General features: G+C 39.5%; 1 protein-coding gene across 4 annotated transcripts in view; it reads left to right on the top strand.

Annotated features, from left to right (window-relative positions):
- Positions 1–24,257, top strand: part of LOC122885483 (neuropilin-2-like) — a 101,207-nt gene extending 76,950 nt beyond the window's left edge. Inside the window, exons 14-18 of one of the 4 annotated variants that reach the window (XM_044216598.1) lie at positions 2,741–3,009; positions 3,340–3,436; positions 6,588–6,620; positions 18,272–18,334; positions 19,789–24,257. In XM_044216598.1, coding sequence (XP_044072533.1) covers positions 2,741–3,009; positions 3,340–3,436; positions 6,588–6,620; positions 18,272–18,334; positions 19,789–20,117 — 791 coding nt within the window. In that variant the 3' untranslated portion in view covers positions 20,118–24,257. Of the gene's footprint in view, positions 1–2,740; positions 3,010–3,339; positions 3,437–6,587; positions 6,621–11,868; positions 17,799–18,271; positions 18,335–19,788 lie in introns of those variants that run through there. The other 3 variants (XM_044216600.1, XM_044216601.1, XM_044216599.1) reach the window with 3 other exon arrangements.
- The last annotated feature ends 237 nt before the right edge of the window (positions 24,258–24,494 follow it).

Genomic DNA, 24,494 nt, shown 5'->3' with positions numbered 1-24,494 from the left:
ATGCTGTGTGTTCGATGTGTGTGCGTATGTGTGTGCGCCTGCAAACGTACGCAAGTGTATGTGCAGTTATGAGTGTGCTTCTGTGCGTGTATGAGTGCGTGTAATTGATATAGCAGCGTCCCTGTCTCCATGTTAGACAGCAACATGACATTAAGTCTTGTTCTACAGCAACATTAGCGCAGCGCCCTGTCTGGAAGCTGTCTCGATATGCAAATCAAATCCCCAATCCTTATCATTGAAAACCCTTTTAGGGTTTTAAAAGAGAAAATCCGACCTGAACGGAGCTCATAAGTTATTCTTTTGATCTCAGATAGGGCAAGACGGAAACTCTATACCCTGTGGAGATTTTCATCGAAAGAAACCCTTCACACTACTCGTTGTTGGAAGTGGTTTAGTAATTGATAAGGAGAGGATTAGGGAGGGTTCAAAGAAGGTAAAAAGAATCTAAAAATTGACAGCATAATATAAGTTTCTAACACCTGATGATATCACTTTGAGTTGTTTTGATTTCCAAAAGGTGTCACTGAGATACAAATTATAAAACAAACAGCTTTTTCTGTGAGCTTCTCTTAATGACCCTAACCCAAAGCTTTTGCCAGTTTTCAAAGATTTATGCTGAAATAATAGTATAATGCAATATAATGAAGTTAATATTTAATTATGTAAACTATATTAATTCTGGCCCAATTTAATGGTGCTTTCACACTAACTAGTTCAAACAGTCAGTTTGCCAGTGGTTCATTTCCTTAATGCTGGTGTGAACGCTCATTTGAACTCTGGTGTGGCTGACACTTCTTGAAAAGGTGCGTCTCATTGTCTCCATGTGAACTTAGTAAATATGTGATTTTGGAAAGAACTGGAAAGTTAGGAATCAGTGTGACATATTAAAAGAAATGGCATAGTCATACTTTAAGTGCAGTTATCTCATCGCTTTATCTTTTCTATGTGAAAAAAAGTTGACATTGCACTGTAGTTCACCATACACTACTTCTTTGGCCATGTTCACCTTTGGCACTCAGCCCTGTACAGTATATCTCCACTTTCAAACTTAGAGAAAATACACACACATAGATACTGCACATATCTAAGTGAATGCAAAATAATGACCTTATACTCACACGCAAGGCACTTGCAGGTACACACACACACACACACACACAATGACTGACAGATGAACTCACACACACACATACAGATATAAACATAAACAAACTAACACTCATGGAAACAGACGCCAAAACACACGCGCATACACACATTTCCCTCCCTCCATCAGAGCCAATTCTACATCCCTGCCTATCTCTCCCATGGAGAGTTGTTAATTAATTCCCTCCCTTTGTACGTTCGCCAAGATCAAACACAGAGAGACAGAAAAACACAGCAACTTTCTCTAACTGTACTTAATGAGCAACGGTAATTTAGGCCCCCTTTTTCATTGCCTCCAAGTGAAGAAACAGAGTTACCTCAACCCAAATCCATTATTCATTAAGTGTGATGTGCTGCAAAATACGGCAAAGGTTTTTTTTTTTTTGTCTTAGCTGAGCTGAGGGAGAACAGTGGTATAGATAGATAGATAGATAGATAGATAGATAGATAGATAGATAGATAGATAGATAGATAGATAGATAGATAGATAGATAGATAGATAGATAGATAGATAGATAGATAGATAGATAGATAGATAGATAGATAGATAGATAGATAGATAGATAGATAGATTGATTGATTGATTGATAGATTTTTCATTTGTCTGTCCTCTTTCTTCTCTCTCTATCCTTATAAGGTGTAACACAGTGTCTGTCTGTCGATAAAAAGACTATTTGCAGCTCCAGCGAAGCTTTTACTCTCCGGCCATAATAGACAAACTAGACAACCAGCCAAACACAGCAGCAGGCTAATGATAATGGTCCTGTTTTGGGTGGGCAAAACACTACAGCTCTGCCTTTCTCTCTCTCTCTCATGTCATGTTTACTCACTCTTTCACTCACTCACCCCCTCTTTCCCTTTACCTCCTACGCTCTCTGCCCATCAATTCTTTGAGCTGAGAGGAGCAAAAGGAAGTGAATTAGATTTTTTTTAAAGTTGATAGAGTGAGTGTGTGTAGAGCAAGAATATGCACACACACACACACACACTACTCGTGCACAAACATTGTGACTGTGTTGGTATGATGGCTGTGCTGACAAAGTAGCAAAAACGAGGAGAGCAAGAGATCGAGTTGTCAACATTCAGAATGATTAGGGCTGAGGGCTGTGTGTGTGTGTGTGTGTGTGTGTGTGTGTGTGTGTGTATACGTGTGTGTTCATTTGTATCTATAGCCATTAGCGGCCATGATGAAATGGCAGTCTCATTTGCGGTTAAGCCTCGTACCACAGAATTATAGTGGTAATGCCTTAAACTCTAAGCAACCACATCCCACTGCATTACTACATCATACTGTACGTTGGCCTGTTTGACCAGCAAAAAGTGAATCTGCTTTCTGCAGCAACACTGTCATACACCATGAAAAAATGTAATCCATTAAATGAATAAAATGCAAATACCACAGAGAAAACCATATATGTGGCTTCATATTTACAACCCTATGCTAAAAAGAGTGGCGATGTATCAATTTAAAGGCCACTAATTTATCATTTGTTACAACTCATTAATCTGAAATACATCACTGATCTTACAGTAATACAATACTGTACATAATAATGCAGCATATGCTACCTCTCTGTCTCTTCCTTTCCTCCAGATTTTTCAGGGAACTACCTCCACCTGGATGCAGGCTCCCACACCCAGCGCAAGCGAGCCCGGCTGCTGAGCCCTGAGGTGGGGCCGGAGCGAGGCCCGCTCTGCCTCCTCTTCTACTACCAGCTCCAGGGAGAGGCACAGGGGAGCCTGAGGGTCCTGCTGAGGGACAGTGACCAGGAGGAGACATTGCTATGGGCTCTAAAAGGAGACCAAGGGTCTCACTGGAGAGAGGGCCGCACCATCCTGCCCCAAAGCCCCAAGGAGTATCAGGTAAGTGTTTTTTCCTGACTGACGGCAGGGAAACAGTCATTTACTGCTCTGTGCTATCACTGATCTTCGCCGCACATAACCAGGGACAGAAATACACAGGCTGTAGTTAAGGTGATGCAAGGTGTATGATTAAGGAACACTTTAAATGCCAAAAATGATAAACACTCCTATTGAAATATTTGAATCTATTGGTAGTTGTAATATCTCTTAATTACCTACTGGTGGTTTACCCATTTATTTACTGACCACTACTTTGTAACTGTTCATTAACCACTGTGTTTAATAAAGAAAGAGCCTATTGTAAAATCTCTCTCTTTTTCTATCATGTAGGTGGTGTTCGAGGGTTTTTTTGATCACCCAACCAGAGGCCACATCAGAATAGACAACATCCACATGAGCAACAGCATCGAGCTGGAGCAGTGTACACGTAAGTCCCATAACCTGTATGTCTACCTGTCTGTCCATTTGTCAATATGTCAGTATAGGCTTTATTCAGTCAGTCTGTCTATCTAACTATCTATCTGTCTGACTCTCTCACGTCTTCACCGTTTATGCTATGTTTTCACTGGCTGGTTAAGAGAGAGAGAAGGGGAAAAAAACTCAGAATGTTTCTCATTTACACACATAGACAGACAGACACACACACACACACACACACACACACAAAAAAAAAAAAAAATATATTAAAAAAAAAGAAAGTAGGCCACAAACGGCCTTTGGGCATGGATTCTAATCTATCTTTCATATCTCCCTCTCTCGATCTCCTTCAGTCTTTTCCTAAACCACCCCACCCCACCGTTTTATGATTCTTCTCATTCTTTCTCTCTATCTCTCCCTCATTCTCTTTCTATCACTAGCCTTTTTTCTGGACCGTCGCTGGGCCATAGAGCACCAAAATGAAATGTGTGTGCTTGTTCATGATTACATGAGAGAGCAACATGTAGTTATTCTGTGAATAAAATGCTTGTCTGTTTGTCTCTCTCTCTTCCTTACACTCACTCACACACACACACACACACACACACACACAAGCTGGCCAATGAGATTATTATTAATAACTATTGGCTTCAATTATGGATGCTTTGTTATTACTGTAACAGAAAAATGCAGACTTACTTGAAACACACAGACTAGACACAGGATTAAGTTTTAAGTTCTTCACATTTCCTTGTTTGACAAACATCATTTCCACCCACACATACATACACACACACACACACACACACACACACACACACACACACACACAAATACACACACTAATGTATCATGACATATAAAAACTACCACAGTTGTTTTACATTAATATCCATGACACATGAAGACACTCACACTCTTGTAAACTGGCTTCCCACATTGCAAGCTGCTTCTCTCTCAACCCTTTTTAATTTAGCCTGGGGTTAATCTGTCTCATCTCTGTCCAAATTCTTTTTCATTTAAATTCGTATCCAACACAATAAAATCATGGGGATGCCTATAATTGTTCTTTTGGTCACCTCATGGGCTGAAGGTATGTTTTAATGAGACCCAGAGTAAATTTGTGCAGATTTGTTAAGTGGGAATTCTAACGATTTAACATGTAAAGATCAGTATACTAGTCATGAGGAGTAACACTGATGATTTCATCAGGTTTCAGAGTTTGAAAGATGTGGATTAATGAAAGATGCTATCGGGTTGCATTATGGGAATCATAGGATCCAAGTTTTTTTTGACTGACTCACTCTAGAAACTAAAAATCAGCATGTCATGTCCTCTGCTGCTTCAATTGTGACTTCGATTATTTTGATTATTTTCTCCCACAACTTTATGGAAATGCAATACTAAATATCTGGAGTAGCCCTTTAATAATCTTTAAGTGATATGGTGTTTTGCGCTCAAACTTGGCATACGTTTGGAATGACTCTGTGTCAATAGCTATAACTGATTATTGTTTTATAGAGTATTAATATTTCATGTTTGGCACACCACTAACTGTGCGCTCCTGCATTTTCATTGTTGTAACTCTTTCTGTGGGTCAAGTATGATATCTCAGAAGCCTTTTTTTTACCAGATTTGTAAGCTTCTCACTATTGCATACAGCCCTGTAACATATTACACTGATCATCCAGTAGGAGAGATGCTACAATCGCAGGTCAGAACACGACTATTATTTACTGTCTGGCGGAGAGGGCTTTTATCTGGCACGACATGTTTACTCTTACCTCTTTCACTTTTCTTGCCAATGTGTTTCCACCATCCTCTTTTCATATTTTTTTTATTATTCCATCAACCGCTCCCTCATTCCTTATCTTATGATTTTTTTCTTTCGTCCATCTTCTCTCAGCACACTGCTGCAACTTCTTTACTTGTGCTGCCATTCTCTCTTTTTTCCATCTTCTCTCTCCCTCTCACTTTCATAACAGATGTCATATCCTCTGGCAAATAATAAATAGCAGTAAATTTCAGTTGCTGTTCCCATGACCCTTTAACTTACCTCCACCCTTCCTTCCCATTCTTCTATTTCCCTTCTCTTCACCCTTCCCTCACTCTATTCACCCCCATCTTCCATCCGTTCCCTTCTTTCTTCTTCTCGACCTAGCATGTCTGCTGCTATTAACACCTTGCGTCTCACCTTAGGAAAAGAGAGTTAGAGAGTAATGACAGGAAAGAGAGAATGACAAAGCAAAAAAAGAAATGACAAATACAAAGAGAGAGACAGGGGAGGAACACTTCCCCTCTTCCAACCCTGTCAGCCCACTCTTTTGTCTTCCTCTCTTTATTTTCTCTCCATTTTGTAAAAATGACTGTCATCCAGGAAGATTTATGAGCCTTTAGACTCCTACACCATCTTAGAACTCGACAAATCTTTATTGATTTTCTCAAAAAGGAGTAACAACTGCCTTAGCAAAAAGTGCTGCGTCCTACAATTTTGCAATTCAGCTATATTAAAATGCATTTCTGTTCAAAATCATCAGAAATATAGTTGTATCATAACAATTTAATCATGAAAATATGCCACAGTACACTGAGACTGAGAAAATCCCAAAGATGATATATTTGGAACTGTATTTCATATTGCAAAGGGCTACTTTAGAATACAATAAATATATTTAATCAAATTCCCAGCTAGACAAATATGTATTAATCATGCTCATATTTTAACTCATTCTTTATGGAATGACGCTGACACCGAAGCCTGTAGAGGCTAGTGGATGCTTACTATCCTCTCATATACTGTATAATGGTGTAAGCACCAATTTTGAAACTCTTAAGATTAAAGTGATTGACCATATAGCATAATATTAATCACAATGTTAAAAAAACAACAACTCTATCTTAAAGCAGACAGTAGAAAACTTAAACTACAACTGATGGTGAAATCCAAGTCCTATTCAGGAGCAGCTCCAGTGAACAGAAGATCAAATTTGTGAACTCACACCGAGTATGAGTCATCTGAACTTTGATCACCAAATGAGATTTATATCACTGTAGTTCTATCAGTGCTCTTATAAGAGTGGCTCTTATCCTTTCATTGCTTTATCAAACATATCAGTCACTAACCATCATCAATAACATTTCTTTTTTTCTCTCTTTTCCAGAGCCTTTCCCTGCCTTAACTCCTGGCATAACCAGTAAGTTCTACTTCCTGTTCCATTTGTACTTCCTGTGCCAAATGTCTGTGCTTTCTGCTTGTTGCTAAGCTCAGCTTGCAGCACTGCACTGGCGCTGAGTAACCTTGTTAGTGCACAACGTGTGTTACATACAGCTAAATGGACATAAACCAAACTTATTCTGACTGAAAATTCTACCCTTGAGCTATTACATAATTTCCAAACAAATCTAACCATGGTTTCTTACATGTGTAGTACTTTGTGTAATACGTCCACATAACTATGAATTTCAGAATTTTTAAACAGTGTGTAAGACTTTCTCAGGGTATATACTTCATTGATAGATTTTGATATGTGGACTTTATCCACATTTAAGAAAATTATCTTGATAACATTGCAGCCTGATGGAATGGATCCACTGCATTGTTCCAGCATGACTCCCTGCATGCTGGGCTGATACTCATGGTTATGTAGTTTGGTATGTTCCGCTGTGAGAAAATGACATTTTCCACTATGTAGATAAATAGCAACACATGATTATATCCAACAACAGCAACATTGTCAGACTGCAATAGCAACATGTGCAATTGCAATGGAGTAACATCGGGGTGTATTTGCACATTCCACAGACTAATGGTGTGCACCATGTTGTGTGAGGTGTCACTGGTATTCACATATGCAACACAGTTGTTAAGTCTCTGTGCATGCATGTGCCTATAGAGTGCACAGTCCCACAGTGACATATATACTGAAACAGTGTTCATTTTTGTATTGCTTGTGTTGTAAACAATTTCAAAGGTGACATATCACGAGGTCATGGTTGAACCGCTCAGACAAAGTGAAACAGTCTCCATCTGGTCTTTTTCTCTGTCTGGTTATCGATTTAATTAAAAGAACAAAGCAGAACTCGCTTCTCCTGTCCTTAACTTTTACTCTATCAGTCCAACCCTCAAAACTTTCTAATCGGAAAGAAGAGCACACTCACTTCTCATCCATTCCTCCATCCTGATTTGTTGTCATCATGTAAGCTCTCTCCCTCTCTCTGTCTCTCGCTCTCTCTCTGCATTCAACACCATACAAGGACCATCTCTTCTTCAATCTCTTTACTTCTTCTTGTTCTCCTCTTCTGCCCTTTTCTATATAGTGCTCCTCCCTCCTCTCTGCTTCTCTACTTTCATCTCAGCTATTCTTTTCATTCCCTTCCTTGCCTTGCCTTTTTCTCCTCTCCTCTCCTGTCCTTTTCTCCATTTCTCACTTTATTACTCTGCCCAGCAAACTGCTGCTCCCACCTGAATAAAATGCAGAACTGATCACCATCCAACTTCCCTTTTCTCTTTTTCCTTTTTCTTTTTCTCTGCTTCATCCTCAAATAGGCCAGCCAGAAAGCAGATAAAAAGGGCTTAGACAGATTATGCTACTATGCTACTGGATCTCTTGTTTTTAAAGTCTGGGTTGGGACCTAAATCGCTGGCTGCAGGACTGCTTTTGTTTAGAGACCCACAAAATATGAAGAGCATGGGCCTCATTGACACTGAAGTTGGACTTCGTATTAAAAAATATACTGTATTTGATCACTCTGAGTAGTACACCAAGACTTTTATTATATGTACTGTAGATGTTTTTTGCATTTGGTGATTAGTGTCCACATTGATCATGGATGGTTGAGGCTAGGTTAAAACTGGAGCACACATCTATTAGTCAGTGTAGGTGTAAGGACTGTGTTTGTGTGGAATGTTTTTGAACAGGAATAATTGCCAACCATTCAGTTGTTTTGCATCAGTATTACTGATACTGTGTGCTTGATTTAGTCTGTTCAGTGTGTGTGTGTGTGTGTGTGTGTGTGTGTGTGTGTGTGTGTGTACACATGTTCCTAGTGTGTGAATAGATCAAAAACATTCTTTGAATACTGTCAGATACTTGAGGAGCACTTAGTTTTGTTCACCACAATTCAGTTCAATTAAAAACATAAATACCATTCCTAAAACCAGCCAAAAGCCAAGAGGCAAACTCAGAAAACTCTAGTTACCTGACTCATATGCTAAGTATTTGACCCAATGCTTGCTGGTTTCTTAGACTATTGGACCCTGAGCGATGTCATATGACTCCCAGCATGACAAAAGTGTCAGGTCTAACATACGTGTGTTTTCATGAGACTTAGCCCCAGAAAGAAAGATGAAATTTCTCCTTTGGGACTCCTGTTGAAAAGTGAGATAAGAACTAAAGTGTTTCTCTTTGGGTGAGCAGCTGTAATTGAACGCTATTCCAGACTTACGGCATATATCATGAATATATACATCTATAAATTCCTCAGTTGTTATTTATTTTTGTGTGTCTTGATGTGGATAATTGAAGAGTTAGTGTGTGGACAGCAGGGTTTTTTGAAACTTTTAAAATCCACCATGATCGATAATTAAGTACAGTAAGAACTGGTCATCACTGGTCAGTTAACTGCGGCTTCTGCCAACATCCTGCAAGTGAAAAGGAGGTTGAAACTGGATTTTTAGTGATTGAGGCATAAACAGGAAATTAGTTGGAGGAGAATTTAAATTTAATTCATTTGAATCAGTCAAAAGTCAAGTTGACTTCATCCCTATAAGGAAGTGTGAGGAGGAATACAGTGACTGACTTGGTCCTGACAGTGAAGATATCCTCAGTAACTGATCAGGGATCAGGGCAATCAAAGGATGTCTCAACTGATGCTTTTGCAATTTGAATTTTAATTGTATCCTACTTATAATCTTCTTCTATCTATAAAATGACAAGTGCCCAGTGGAGAAAAACTAATCAAAATATATTAAATCAAATTAATCCACTGACCCAAAATCTCACATTATGGAGAAACTTCAGGATAAATGGAGATAAAATGAAATAATTTTCAAATGTTCCTCCTTAATTATAGCCTAATGACATGATCCTTAGTTAACAGTGCAGCTTCATTGTGTTGTGACGTGAATCAGTGTGCCACAATGTTGGGTTTTTGTATCCATGGCAACCAAGGAAGCATTTGGCTTCTGGAAAGAGATCATGTTACACACACACACACACACACACACACACACACACACACACACACACACACACACACACACACACAGAGAGAGAGAGAGAGAGAGAAAGAGGATAATTCTGGCTTCAATTTGGACTGACACTTTCAAAGTATCTCATTCAGATAAGGCAAGATTGTTGATGTGTGAAGCGTAGGACCTGGAATGAGAAAGATAGTAATTCAGTGATTCAGAAATTCTAGTAACCAAAGTTCCTTGACAGCCACACTTTTTAGCTCACTTTAGGTGTGGTGCTCTTGAGAAACTTTCCCCTTTTCCCCCCCTAGATCCCCCCCCCAAAAAGCAAAGTGACGGTCAATTTTTGCAGCCCTAGAAATCATCTGTGTCTTAATCCACTGGTGGGAAGGCTCTCTGTGCAGGCTGCTTAGAGCACAGCTTTACAATCAAAGCCAATTTTAAACCCTTACAGAGTACGTCTGAACTTAAAAAAAAGAAGATAAAATTAAGCTCACTGGTTTCCTTGAGGTTCTGTCTTTCTCTGCATCTCTTTCCTCTGTCCATTCATTATTTCTATCAAGTTCTTGCTTGCCCTGCTTCTATTTCCTCTTTCTTTCTTCCTTTCTTTCTTGCTCCGATTTTTCCTTTTTTTCATTCTCTCCCATTCTTTTTCTCTGTCTCTCTTTCTTCCACAACGTTTCTCTCAGTGGGTTTCTTTCACAGTTAGTTGACAGAGTATTGAAGTTTCACACAAACCCTCTAATGCAGGATTAAAGATATCATGGCAGGATTAGCTCTCTCCCTTCACTTCCCCTCCCTCCCACCCTCTCTCCTCGCTTTCTACAACCCCTCTCTATTCCACTCCATTCTTTCTTCCAATAATGCCTTCTCTCTTATCCTTTCGCTACCCCTGTAATTTCTCTCTGATTTCCCTCTTCATCTCTTTCTCCCTCCACTCGACTCCCTTCAATGTGATCTTGCCCTGACAAAAGCAGCTGCATCCTACCAAATACAACCACTTAACACTCCCCACCCTTTGTCCAAATCAGCCAGTCACTGCATAATCAAGGCTTCGCATTCTCTGTTCGAAACGAACGCATGGCATGAGCCTTTGCGTGTCAATGTGCAGCTTATGTTTGTGACATTTGCATCAACCAAAAATACTGTGAGTAAAACAGCATCAAAGATATATGCATCAGCATTTTTTTTTTAAGAATGAAGACTTTAAATTACTTTGAGTATGCAACTGGATATTGGCAAAGTGTGCTAAATCTGGAAGCTTTGTCTGCTGTCGACCTTACATATTATGTTTCTATGAATACCAGCAAGGCACAATAATTTCAGCTCACTACTACAGTAAATGACCATTTGCTTCCACCCTGTTTAGTTACTGTTACTAGGCCTGTCAAGCTTTCCATTCTCGCGCAGCATGTATGTCATGTATGTCATATACATTGATAACGGTGGCAGAATTAACACTTGAAATTCATGGTAATTTCTGGCACAATAGATCCTTGATTTTAGACAGAGGTAGACAATAGCAGGCTTCTCATTTTTAGCCAGCTCTCATCAATTTTGCCAGCTGAAATGGCAGATTTTATCAGCTGTTGCTTGTTAGCTATATTAAGCTAATGTTAGCTAGAGTTGGTTGAAAACGTTATCCCTGACTTTTAATGTTTCCAGCTGACTCATTTTAAAATGAGAACCCTATAGGCCTAAAGGGGGTCTTAAATATGCACTCATGGCAACATACATGATGTTTTGCTAAAAAACGTAGGCTAAAGCTGCATTTCTCAGGCAAAAAGTCAGCATCCTAACCAGTTCTGTGTCAAAGACAATTTTATAAGTATAAGGAAAAATGTATTAATTAATTAATGATGTGCTCCTTGGCCCTGGAAGTAATGCTCGTTGCTGGACATGCTAACCATTGCAGTTTAGAGCAGATAAACACTTTGTTTAATCCATTCCTTACACATTTGCTTTTGTGTTTTTGGGCTAAAAAACAACAATTACCCTCCAAACTCTTTAAAGGCTTAGTATTGCTCTTACTACAGCCCCACACACACGATTCAGCATGTGGAGAAATCCAAAGCTTGACAGACTTGCCATGCCTAGTTACGGTTTCTAAGCTATGATTTGACAATGACTGTATGGGGGGAGGGGTTTAGCGAATGGTCAGTTAACAGCTTTTAATTCTCCAATGAGGTCTGCATGCCTGCCTCCCTCGTCCATAGTGCCAACCAGTAATGTGTCCTCCTGCCCTCCAGGGGGCGCCATGTCTGGGATGGAGCCCACAGTAGACACAGTGGCTGTGCAGCATGTCCCTGCCTACTGGTACTATGTGTTGGCGGGAGGCGGTGCCCTCTTGCTGCTGGTCACTGTAACCGTGGTGGTGATACTGTGCTGCCATCGGTACCACTGGGCGACCAAGAAGACCGGCAGTAGTCATCATCATTCAGTGATGTACCACAACAGCCAGCAACCAAATCAGCAAGGTCACCAAAACTGCTACCAGAACCAAAACCTCTGCTATAATCTGATCCACAGCCCCAACCAAAACCACCTGTACCCAGGTACTGGGCCGAGTCTTGAACCCATGCTCACCATCAGACTGGAGAAAGATGACAGCCATGATTCCCAGTGTTGAAAACAACTGAACTACATGTGAATGATATAATTTTATTAGAATGCTTTGTTCGAATGAAGCGATCAAAGGGTGTGAAAACTCCCTGAAATAAATGATCAACAACAGTATTCATAATCGCCACTCTTCACTGATGAGAATCTACACAGAAGAGACACTGCAGTTCCTGTTGCTGATGACTGATCTAATTCACTCATCAGGATGCATCTTTGCTAAACTTCCTTGTTTGCTGGAACTGGCAGAATGTACTCCTGACATAACATTTTGCCAATATCCCTCACTTGGGAGAGTAGATGGAAGCACTTAAATAGACAATTCTGATGGCTGATGAGGGCCTGATAACATTAGAGTGCAACTTTTTTGATGTACTGAAGAGCGTACTGGCTTCTACAGCTGCACCCCAACCTGAAAATGAAATGCAGTATGATCAGAATGACAAGTAAATCACAGGTAGACTGCCTAACAGAGTGTGGACAAACATATGTACATGCAGTGTGCAATGTCAGTGTTGTAACAGCAAATGTTCCTCTTCTATAAATGTCAGAGCAGGATATGTCTGTTTTCCATGCTCTGATCTGCAGATCAGACACTGTCTGCCTCCAAATACCCTGTCCTACAGAGAAGGGATTTACACACAGGTACAGGGAGATAGAAGTCACGATGTGCGCTGCATAAAGAGAGAAGGCTATTTCTTTGGGTCTGAATGAAGCTGCTGTTTATTTGTCCACTAGCCTTTTGAGAAACTGAGAGTGACAGAGACAGATTAAGTAACAGAGAAGGAAGAGGTATAGGAGGAATTAGTGCTGCCCATCCAGCCGTGACAGATAGACAGCTACACATCCACTATGGGTGGCTCCTTTGGTCTGTGAACAAGGAATCAGTGTTGTGCTCTTCTCTGTCTGGTTTACACGAGGGAAAGATAGGATGTGACAGTTTACACCGCATCCTGCAGACTTAGAAAAAAACACTCTCGGCATAAAAACACACAAAGGCTCAAAAGTCTCATATGCACGGACACTTCAAAACTTTTCACTGGCTAATAACTGAGTCTCATGTGTTACCCTGAGTGCATTTTTCATTACTGATATGCCTTTTTTTAAATGTGCTTTAAAACTATTACCTCTTCACCTCGAGAACGAGGTTGTGCCTCAGAGTGTGAAAAGACAGTTTTTTTTTGCCTGGATCTCGTAATCCAATGCCTGTGTCTGTTAATGTTCAAACTAAACATCTTTGTATGTCCTGCACACATTAGACTGTGTGAATGAAACAAATCCAAAATTATATGTATTGAGTATCTAAAGCTGCGATTAAACTTTTCTTTGAAGTCTGTGCAAGTTAAAATCTTAACATCTGTTAAATCTTTGTGTGTTATCCTAGATGACAAATGAATCATTTGTGAAATTCAGAATGTTTTGCATATTAGCCTGGTAACCTGAGAATGTGGTCCACTTGGCTACATAATTGTTAGTTTTGCTTCTATTCTACAGGTGAGACCAAATGTATGCTGTGAGAAAGAGCTTCTTACCTATGAAGCCTTTTAGAAAACCATTGATCCAGGATCACTGGTCAGTTCCTTTGATCATTTCATTCACAGTCAATCTGTCAAAAAAGACTGATTCCAGTGCAGCACTACTGGCGCAGCCCTCACACACCTTTCTTGATGTTTTCTTAATCATCTGCTTAACTGTATGTGTGCTAGCATTCACTTTTTTAAATTTTCCCATGTTGATAGAGTACAGAGTTTGCATAAAAATGAACCAGACAAGTGTGACATGATGAAGTTTGGTTACACATTAGCACTTTTCTGCTTCTTAACAATTATTTATTGATGGCTCTGATGATTTATGACAATTTCTTACATTTATTATTATTATTATTTACATTTATATCTTAATATAAAAATAAGTTGAGAAGTGTACTGGTTGTGAATTAAGAACCTTTTTTCCCTTTGTAATCACGTTACAGTAGGCCTACATGTGCTTCTGATGTATAATTATATAGTTATACAATGTTTATTTCTTGTACTCACTGACTATTGTTTTAAGGTAACAGTTACGTGGATTGTGTTCACTGAGATGATCTTAACAACTTTTCTTGACTTTCATTTGATGTCAGATCCTCAAGTTGAAGCCATTTTGCAACAGCAAATGTGTGTCCCTTATTTACGGCACCCAGCTTCAAGCTTAAATCAGATAGGGACATGAAACGGATGCAAATCAATATGTTATGTGAAAAGTGTTCAGATGATGTAAAAACAAAAAAACAAAATGATATGTTTGGTTTTGGATTGAGAAGCCCAGTATCAACTTCTGTTCAGATTCACGTCTGTGAAATTGGGCGCACCACTTTGGTACTTATTTTCTGGAATTATCAGCAGCTCAAAATCTTGTATTGTGTGCTACCCCCCTACATCATTTTGGTCATGCTCAAATCGCCCAGCCTTTTTATCAAAACCCGCTTGTTCCTATTCTACTCCTTCCCTTCATCGCAAATCCTCCCAGTAAAAAACACAGGAGACAAAATGAGAGGCAGAAATGGAGGAGAGCAAAATCTCTCAGAGGAGAAGGGCCCATTAAGCGAGCCCCCTTTCCCTCCAAAGAATGCGCCCAGAGATGGAGGAAGATGAAAGAAGTAAAAAAAAACAAAAAACAAACCTGCACTCTATACTTTCTAAAGATAGATTTTTCTCTTACTCCAAGAGGATGGCTAACAGGGAGGCAGGTTGGGGTTTGGATTGAAGGAGGGAGAGAATTGAAGGAGGAGGGCAGGTTGTTTCAAACACAAAAGCAGATGAAAGAAGTCTTTTGGCAGAATAGACAGTGTGGTGGAGACACACATTATAAGCACGGCACGCACACACCATCTAACAAACACAAAACCTGTGTTAGCAAAGAATCCAGATTTCCAACAAATGCAGTCCTTTAAATCATTGTTTTATGCATCTACCTGCAGCTCTCCATATTGACTTATTTCATCAAATTGTGTCTCATAAAATGTGTTTTTGTGTTTTAGTCAACGAGTATTTTAGTGATTTTATGCTTGCATATCCATCCCCTTTCCTTTCCATTTCAATCGACTTGTATATGATTTACACATTATATGACTCATTCTAGCAGCCCTGTGCTGTAACCCAATCAATGTGGGTCCGAAATTCAAACAGAGGAATAATATATAACTATATTTATGTTGTGCTTCCCATGCACTTTTCTCTCATTCTCTCTCTCTCTCTCTCTCTCTCTCTCTTTATCAAACTTTTTGCAAGATTTTGAAAATGTGCTGGCATCTTGTCATGCAGCGCTTTTAAATCAACCTTCCCTCACTCCCCTCTCCCTTCTCCATCACAAACTACTTTGAAGCCCTTTAATATTTCTAATTAGGTAATGGAGCTGATTGCATTCATAAAACCCTGTGGTAAGCATTTCTAGCCCTCAGGCCATCTCTGTTTTTTTTTTCTTTCTGCCTCCTCCTCCTCTGTTTCCTGGAGAAATATTACGAGTGAAAGCACTCTAACAGGTCCTCAAGCCCCCACTGGAACAGTGTATGGTGCCAAAGAGCCATCCATGTCTTTGCCTGAATAATAAAAGAAGCCCCCTTTTTATTCTTCTCTTTACTAATTGGAGAGTGGAGATAAAATGGGACTACAGGGAGTTTTAATCTCCTTTCAGATCCGTGTGATGATTCTTCTCAGGATCCTAGCCTGAGGGCTTTAAGCCAGGATCATTAGAAAGTGTTCAACAGTCGTCCAAAGAGTGTCCGAGCATCTCTCTTTTTTATCCTTCTTCTTTTACTATCTCTCAGTTAGTGATTTAATGTTTTGTCATGGCCCGTAGTGATTTCAGTTGACTGTGAGAAAGGAGAATTTAGAGCCTGGAGGGTCTGTACATTTACACAATCAGAAGACAGAAGGGAAGACTGATTAGACACTTTTATGTGCATGTACTAAGCGTGGTCTTACATGAAGAGTACATTTCATTAAGACCTCCATAAAATATTATAATTTACAGCGTGACTACTGGGATTAGCCATATTTAGCTCAGCAGGTTTCCATTGTTTCGGGGCTAACTGCCTATTCGGCACATTAGCAGCTTTTTTTTTTTTTTTTCATTGAATAACATGACAGCATTATTTTATTTAGTAGGATGGTTGAGACTTTTGCCAACATTATTTGAAGTCATGTTCATAATCTGCAGACCATTCTGGAGTTTTCCAAACTTGCATGCTTTGACATGTCTGTCCGGTTGGTCAGATATTTTTTGTATTTCCTTTGTTGTCATTTGTCACTTTTCGCCCTCATTTTCGGTGATGTGAAATCACACATTTGAGGGGTAAAGTATGTTTTTGGAAAATCTACCTTGATGATGTCATTTTTATCAAATGATGATGTTGTTATTCTTTGATTTCTTGTTCTAATAATTGAGGGGGTTTTTATTAGTCAGAAAGATTTTTCTCGATGTAAATCTGTTGGAAGCAGCAAAGACTGATCTTTCTGACACGTGGCCTCAGCAAGGGACGAATTTGAATTAGTTTTAATTCACACTGTGGCTAGTTTAGACTCACTTAGACTGAATAAAACCAGCCTTGAAGTGGTAAACTGCTTAAATATTCATCCCTGGCTTCAGCCACATCACTGTTATATTTACTCCTGTGCACTTTCTCTGCCTCTGTGAAGGAAAGACCTCGACTTTATGATTGTCTTTTTGTCTTGCGCTGGATTTCACTCTCTTGCACTTCAAGCAAATTAAATATTGAACTACAGAGAAACATATAAAGCCAATAGAGGCACCCATACTCACAATCAAATAATTAAATAAGCAAATACTCAACAACCAAACATCTGAGAATGAATACACTCCATTTAGCATAGGATTTGTTGGTTGCTGTAATATTTGAATTGAGTCAGTTTCTTTTGTTTATTCTGTAATTGGGTTTGGAAGTCAATTTTGGGTCAATTTTAAACAATTAAAGATGTGATTGAGTCACTTCTTTAATTATCTGGAAATTACCTCATATTTAATCCATGAGCAAATATTTTCATTTCACAGAAAGCAGGTCTCAGTTAAAAGTATTAATCTCTTGCTATTATTTACAGACTGAAGAGTAATGGAAGTTCGTAAAGGCTGTTTTTAGAAGGCATAATCTGGATGCCACATGTTAAAATTGTCTGATAGAAAAATGACCTTATCTAACAGAGGAAATGAGGCTCTGTATCTTTTTTTCATATCTACTAAATTAGTTTTTCACCTCTTGTCTTTTGAATATCTATTACGGTTTCACTTTATAATGTGTTTTTGGTTCCTTTGCCCCAGCAATAAATGATTATCAGTTGCCCAGATACTGCTTTATTTTCTTCTGAGGATTGTAATATCAATTTCCTTGAACAGAGCTGAATTGAAGCAGAATTGAGCTTCCAAACCCTTCAAAGCCTTGCACTTCGGCCTCCCTCAGAAATATAATGTGGTATTTTAGCTTGTTGAATTTCATGGTCTTGGAATAGAAGAGAAAATATATTGTGGGGAATGTGAAGGTAATAAAAGTGATATTTTTCTATGAACAGTTTTGTGTGTCTTTTTTCACAGTTAAGTCTCCCTTTCTCTCTCTCGCTCTTTCTCTCTCTCTCTCTCCTTGCTATCTTTCTACTCATTTTCTCAACCTCTTGACTCTGTTTTCATTTCTAAGCCAATAAAAAAAGAGCAATGATGCTTATCACATAATGAAACTTGTTGGCTTTATGCAGGTAGTCTCTCTGAAATGTTTAGTAACCCCGGATGTTATTTTCCCTTGACAGACTGAGCACAGCACAAAACGGTTTATAGTAGATCTCTGGCCTGATCTCTTCACAAAGTTTAAAGAGTATCACTCACTCTTTGAGCTGTTTGTGTAGTTTGATTTCTATCTACAAACGTAGCTTGTGTGCTGACAACATAAGAGATGGAGTGATGTTATCACAACATGTTGTGGACTCTAGAGTAGCTCTGGCTTGACTGGATGGTTGAGATTCATAGTTATTCTTTCTGGCTTTTTAACAGATCCTAGACCTATGGATTTCGGAAAAGATCCTGTTTTCAACCACAAGCCCCCCATCGATGGAGGTGAGGTTTGAAGTCTTCTTCTCTTATCTTCTCATCTCTTCTCTTCTCCTCTCAGCCTGAGGCTATACTGGCTGTTTTACAAGTCTCACCCAAAGAAGAGTGAAATAGCTCTTTAAGTAGAGGCATGCCCATGGCTCTTCATTTTACTTGTGGTTCCACAAGGAAAAAGCCTGTGGCAACAGTGACAGACAATCTCTGGTGTGTGTGTGTGTATGTGTGTGTGTGTGTGTGTGTGTGTGTGTGTGTGTCGCGAGGGGCAGAGTGTGAGAGAGCATTCATTCAAAAGTGTGTGCATGTGGGCATGTTAGCGTGTGTTTCCTCTCCTCCTCTTTCATGTTCCATGGCAGACAAAGTGAGACAGACAGCTTCCTCCTGGGCACCTAGAAAACATCTGTCTGTTAAAATCACGGTTTACTTCCTGTGTGTGTGTGTGTGTGTGTGTCTGCTTGTGTATCAGTGTGTTCATAAAACACTCTAAATGCAGTAATTAATTGTGGATTGGTTTGTTCATGTGTATACATTCATTAAGTGGATTAGCATGATTGCTTGTGCGCACTTCAACACACACAAGCCACTCTAGAGAGCACCTTTACAATAATTAATTTCATTATATTAACAAATTTTTGAAGTCAATAAAAACTGGGGTTGTGGTTAACAGAATTTACTGTTCTTGCATATATCAGCCATGATGTGGGGCATTTGCCTCTGAAACAGTTAAATTAATGTCCTTAATGCGAGACTGTGTGACTTTTGAAAGAAGGAAGACCACACTTCTTTTCTTATATAAGAAAAATGTAATCCATAAGCAACAAAACACACCCTTTCTCAGTTCAATACACTCAAGGGTTTTGCTGCTACAGCCTGACTAGGTCTGCTATGATCACTAGCTTATGGTGGCTAATGATAGCTACCTTTATTGCTATGTAAATGACATTACTGAGTCAGTTCTGTCTTTATGACTCTTCTCAGCTTGTGCTAGCATTACACTACATTTTAACATGTGGCCACAGTGGCGCTGTTAAGCAAGTTACACTGTCTCACTTTAGAGGAATATACGAGTGTTTTTGCACATTAGCTTCAAATCATTTATATTTTAAAGTTTTAGACTCCTTTTCCAGTAAACTTTTCAAATCAATCTGCACCTCAACTGTAGTGACGCACAACAATAATAAGTAACAAAACTATATGCAGACTTGATGTTCACTGCGAATGGATTTCACAACTCCAGCATGATTATTCTCATATGATAAAGAAGTCAATGGAAACCAGTGGTTGCCTGGAATAACAGGGAAAATACATGTAAATTGCACAGTGTGGAAGTAGAGTGAAGTACATGTGATTTGCAGTAAATGGGCTAACACATGCAAAACCACTGGTATTGTATGCTTCATTAACTTAAGCTATTTGTAATTAAGTATAGAAGTTTTTTCTAAAGTTTACTGTTTTCTTTCCAGAGTATGTCTTCCCAGGGTGGCCGTCATCCTTCTCCACCCCCTCCTCCTCTGATGTGGACCCCCCCTCTGTCACCCTGGTGTCAGAGAAAGACAAGGACAACGCCTGGCTGTACACGCTGGACCCCATCCTCCTCACCATCATCGTGATGAGCTCTTTAGGCGTCCTGATGGGTGCGGTTTGCGCAGGACTGCTCCTCTACTGCACATGCTCCTACAGCGGCCTTTCCTCACGCTCCTCCACGACGCTGGAGAACTACAACTTTGAGTTGTACGACGGGATTAAGCATAAAGTGAAGATAAACCAGCAGAGGTGCTGCTCAGAGGCGTGAAGAGGAGGAGGACGAGGAGGAGGACAAGGAGGAGAACTCTGGAGAACTATGGGGAAAGACATGTCCTGTGATCCCCTGCAAAAGTAATTTTGTTCTCAGTGTGGACAAAGAAAACACGAAAACAAAGCACTATTTGTTATTTCAATCCCCAGTGTACCCTACCTAATATCCTGCTCTGATGTCTAAAGGGGTAACATTCAACCCAGAGTTTCCCCACCTATTTGCGTGCCAGTGGGAACTTGTGACCTTGATCTCCCCTACATGCTATGAGGCCTAAACTGGGGGAACACCTGACCCCAGTCTCCCCTACCTACAGTACCATATCTCCTCCGCCTGCAGGAGAGAGCCTGCTCGATTCTAAAAGCCTGGGAATGAATGAAGGAATGAATACATGAATATGAATGACAGAACTACCATAGAATATATCCCACAAGCCACTGGAATGAAGCTAGAATGGACAACAGCACCCATGACAATTTGGACATTTGGACCACAAATGACAGCACAGTCTGGGGTGTTTGGTTGAATTGTTTGTAATGAGATTCTTAATGAAGAAGAGAATTTCATTAACACGTATCCATGAATGGTACTTTGCAGAAGGGCAATGTCAAATTTGTCCTCATTAGCTTGGATTAGAATGTGGTCAATAGAGATGGCATGCAGAAATCAAAAAGTTCCAGCTTCTGACAGTTTGTGAAGACTTCAGCACCAGTGGACCATTTAATGTGGGTACTTTTGACTGAAATCAACACATATCAAGCGAATGCCTATCCCCCTAAAGAAGTTTAAAAGATATCAAACCGCAAAACTCAAATGAATCTAGATTTCTAAAGGCGAAGGAGGAAAAGAGGATGAAAAAGGACTTTTTTTTTGTTTGTTTCTGAAAGTTTTAGATATGAGTTCTGTGATATTCAAACGTCCGCTAGCCCGCAATATGGTGCTCGCTTGCTCCTTTGTCTGCCCTCGGTCTGCGCTTTGTGAAACCAGTGGCATAGAAGAGTAATGGTGACTGTTTTTGTTTTGTTTTAGACTTGTGTCTGTTTGGAGAAAAAAAAGGTAAAGAAAAGCCAGCTTCAGTTCGTAGCCGCCCTGTAGAGCTCTTAAGCCATTTTTAGACTTTCTTTAGCATTGTGTTGGACTCCATGGTCTTAACTGTTACTTCAGTCCTTTTCTATTTTGGCACATGTTCCATTACAGAGTATCAGTCTTTACAAAGAGTAGAGGAAAGGTAAAGGAAGATGAAAGATAGAAAATCAGAGGTTTATCTAAATCTAACATGCTGTTATGGAGTCGTGCTTTAGATTCAGTATTCTAGGGTTTGTCTTTGGTATATATCTATATTTTTTTTTGCTTTTCAGACTGTATGATGCCCAAATGATGGACAGACACTGTGTGAACAAAATGTTATTGATTGTTTTATTGCAACCTATGGATTGCCAAAGAGCTGTGTATGTGCACAGGGGGTCTTAACAAGTGTTAAAAGAAGCTAGGTGGAGAACGGACTGAGAGTGATAGATCATCCTGCCTTTTATCCACCGCTCTTAGCGTCACCCCCTGTATGAAGGACGCTCAAAAAGGAGAAGGAATGACTAAAGGAGGAGAATGGAAATCGCACCGTCGACTTTCTTGGACACACAATCGAGCCTTAAGCTAACTACAGTATACGCTGTATCGGAGGACAGCCATCGAGGAGGGCCAGTGCTGCTGGAGAGACTAATGTACAGGAGGACACACATACACACACGCAGAAAGATAGACAGACAGGAAGAAAGAGACAGAAAGGTAAAAAAAAATATGGTGGTTATGTTTACATGCAGGAGAAGTCTCATTATCAATCAAAGTAACCTGTTGATGTCTGAATGTCATAAGTAAAACTAGTGAAGTTTATTCTCAAAAGCCTGGTGAGGATACTGGACCTACAAAAATGTTCAGGTTGCATGTGGCCAGCATTATGCAGCTGATTCTCCCAAGAATTACATTCATATGCCACTATTTGGCTTCAACTAAATACATTTTAGTGGAAACTTAACGGTACCCTGTGGAGTTTTTGACCACTAGTAGAGCTATGGAGCAATGTTTTTACAATTTTGTTTGTATCTCATGCACGCACAAGCATGCAGCAACATGGTAACATGCCACGAAACAAAGCTAATTTTCAAGGTAAGGAAGACTGCTAGCAAACATAGATGTAAACAATGCAGGATTTAAAATTGTTAGGGAAAAAAGGCTTTGCAAATGTTTTATGAGGAAGGAACTACGTTCAACATGTTTGTTAGACCTCTAAGATATTAGTGAGAAACACTGAATGTAAATATAACTTTGTATGTTTACAAGAAAACGCCACAGGATACCTTTAATGCCTCCCAGAATGCTTTGTTTTAATTAACATATCGACAAAATGCTTATGTTAAACATATCGGCAACATGTTTCATGTGTTTTTCCTTCAATGTACAATTGTGGAAACTAAAGCATAATTTCCGTTTTTCTGGTTATGGTTAGACAACTAAAACCAATTTGTAAAGGTTTGGGAAAGGTTGTAGTCATAGTTAAAAAATGAAAAAGTCAACACTGACTTGAAGCACAAACTTGAATCTCTGGTGTAATACTCAAGCATTTTGTACGTCTGGTGGTCTCTCCTGACCTCCACACTGTTACTTTTGCCTGTGCTTTAAATATGCCACACTACTTCCTACATTAGAAGCAGATGTTACTAGTAAACATAAATAACTATTGCAAAAAGCTGCATATGAATGGAAATCATGGGAGACTTTTGCATTATGGGTACATTTCTAATGGCATCATAAACCATGGCAGCAGACAGTAAATGCATTCATCAACATTTAATTTCCTTGCTTTTGAAGTAAACTATCTGCAGTTAAAGATGGTACTTTTTGGCTTGCAGACTGCTCAAGCTGTGGTCGGGAACATTTGATTAACTTGTCAACATAGTCGATGAGAGTCTATGAAAGATTCATATGGAAAGCTTTATCTAAACGATTGGAGTAGGGCTAGGCAGGTGATTCTCTGCATGGTAACATATCCATATCCATATACCCAGCTGACAGAAGAAGGGGACAGACAGCCAATAAGATGAACAAAATGAAACATAAAATGAGACTGTCAGCAGGACAGGTGAAAGGTGAGAGAGAGAGACACAATCACAACACAGAGAGAACAACAAAACAAAAAACAGACCGGGAGGGTAAGTTAGTGGCCCAGACTGAAATTTTAAAAAAATTGCAAATTTTTAATTGCAAGACCAGGCGCTGACCTCTCCCTGTCTTCTTTGTATTTTAAGTTCTCACTCTGCTCAGCCGCAGCAGATGAAGTTCAATCCCAGAAAGTTCTCTTTTCATGTTTTCTGAATCTGTGAAATATCCGGGTCGAGTTGTTGTCCTCTGGGGGGTAAAGTGAAAGAGCAAAAGAGTGTGAGGAAAGGGGACTCAAACATGTAACACTTGTTGTATCTTTGCCCCCAGTCTCTCTTTTTGTCTTTCTCTCTCATCTGTCCCCGTTCAAGGGCATACATGGATGTAGCCAGGAGGCATATTGAGATGAAATAAACAAAGAAAATAAGGGAATTATAAAAAGGTGTTGAAAGATGGTCAGAGAAGAAGAGATGGAGGGAGGGAACAATGGAGAGAGAGATGGAGGGTTTTCTGTCCATCTAACTGCATTTTCATTGGACTGTTTTCCAAGTGCCTTGGAGCTCTCTTATTATGTCTCTTTCTTTCTCTCTCTCTTTCTCTCCACCTCCTGCTATCTTACTCTGACTCTCTTTCTTTCTCTCTCACACAAACACACACACACACGTAACAGTAAGTAGTGATCAGTGAGTATATTGTGAGACTATGTGTGCCAATGGCTACAAATTAACACACAATCATATAGAAACACACACACATACACGTTCCTTCTGGAAGTCCAGATAGTATTACCTCTTCTGTCTCGATGGATACACACATATACACACTGACACACATACACAAATGCTCATACAGACAAATGCATACTCCATTAAGACACACAGAGATACGGCACTGGCCAGATAACTCAAACCGTTGTTTGTACACTTTGTACAGAAAAATTTCTTTTTTAATGTTATTATTATTATTTAATAAAGGCTAAATAACAATTGATTTGGTTCTGGGTGTTTTTATTGTTAAGTGTGTAAGCTTGTGTGTGTTTATTTGTATATCAGAATCAGAAATACTTTATTGATCCCCCGAGTGGAAACTCTTTCGTTACAGCTGCTCACTATCACGTCAGTGCACACAGGAATAGAAGTACTAAGCAAGAAAATATAATACACTATAATACAGGTAAGATAAATTAAGTACCAAGTGGATATAAGTATAAAAAAGTGTGAAGTACAA

Source organism: Siniperca chuatsi, linkage group LG12 (assembly GCF_020085105.1).
Source record: "Siniperca chuatsi isolate FFG_IHB_CAS linkage group LG12, ASM2008510v1, whole genome shotgun sequence".
Lineage (NCBI taxonomy): Eukaryota > Metazoa > Chordata > Actinopteri > Centrarchiformes > Sinipercidae > Siniperca > Siniperca chuatsi.
The sequence above is the reverse complement of the archived record's forward strand: the minus strand, read 5'-3'. Positions and strand labels throughout refer to the sequence as shown.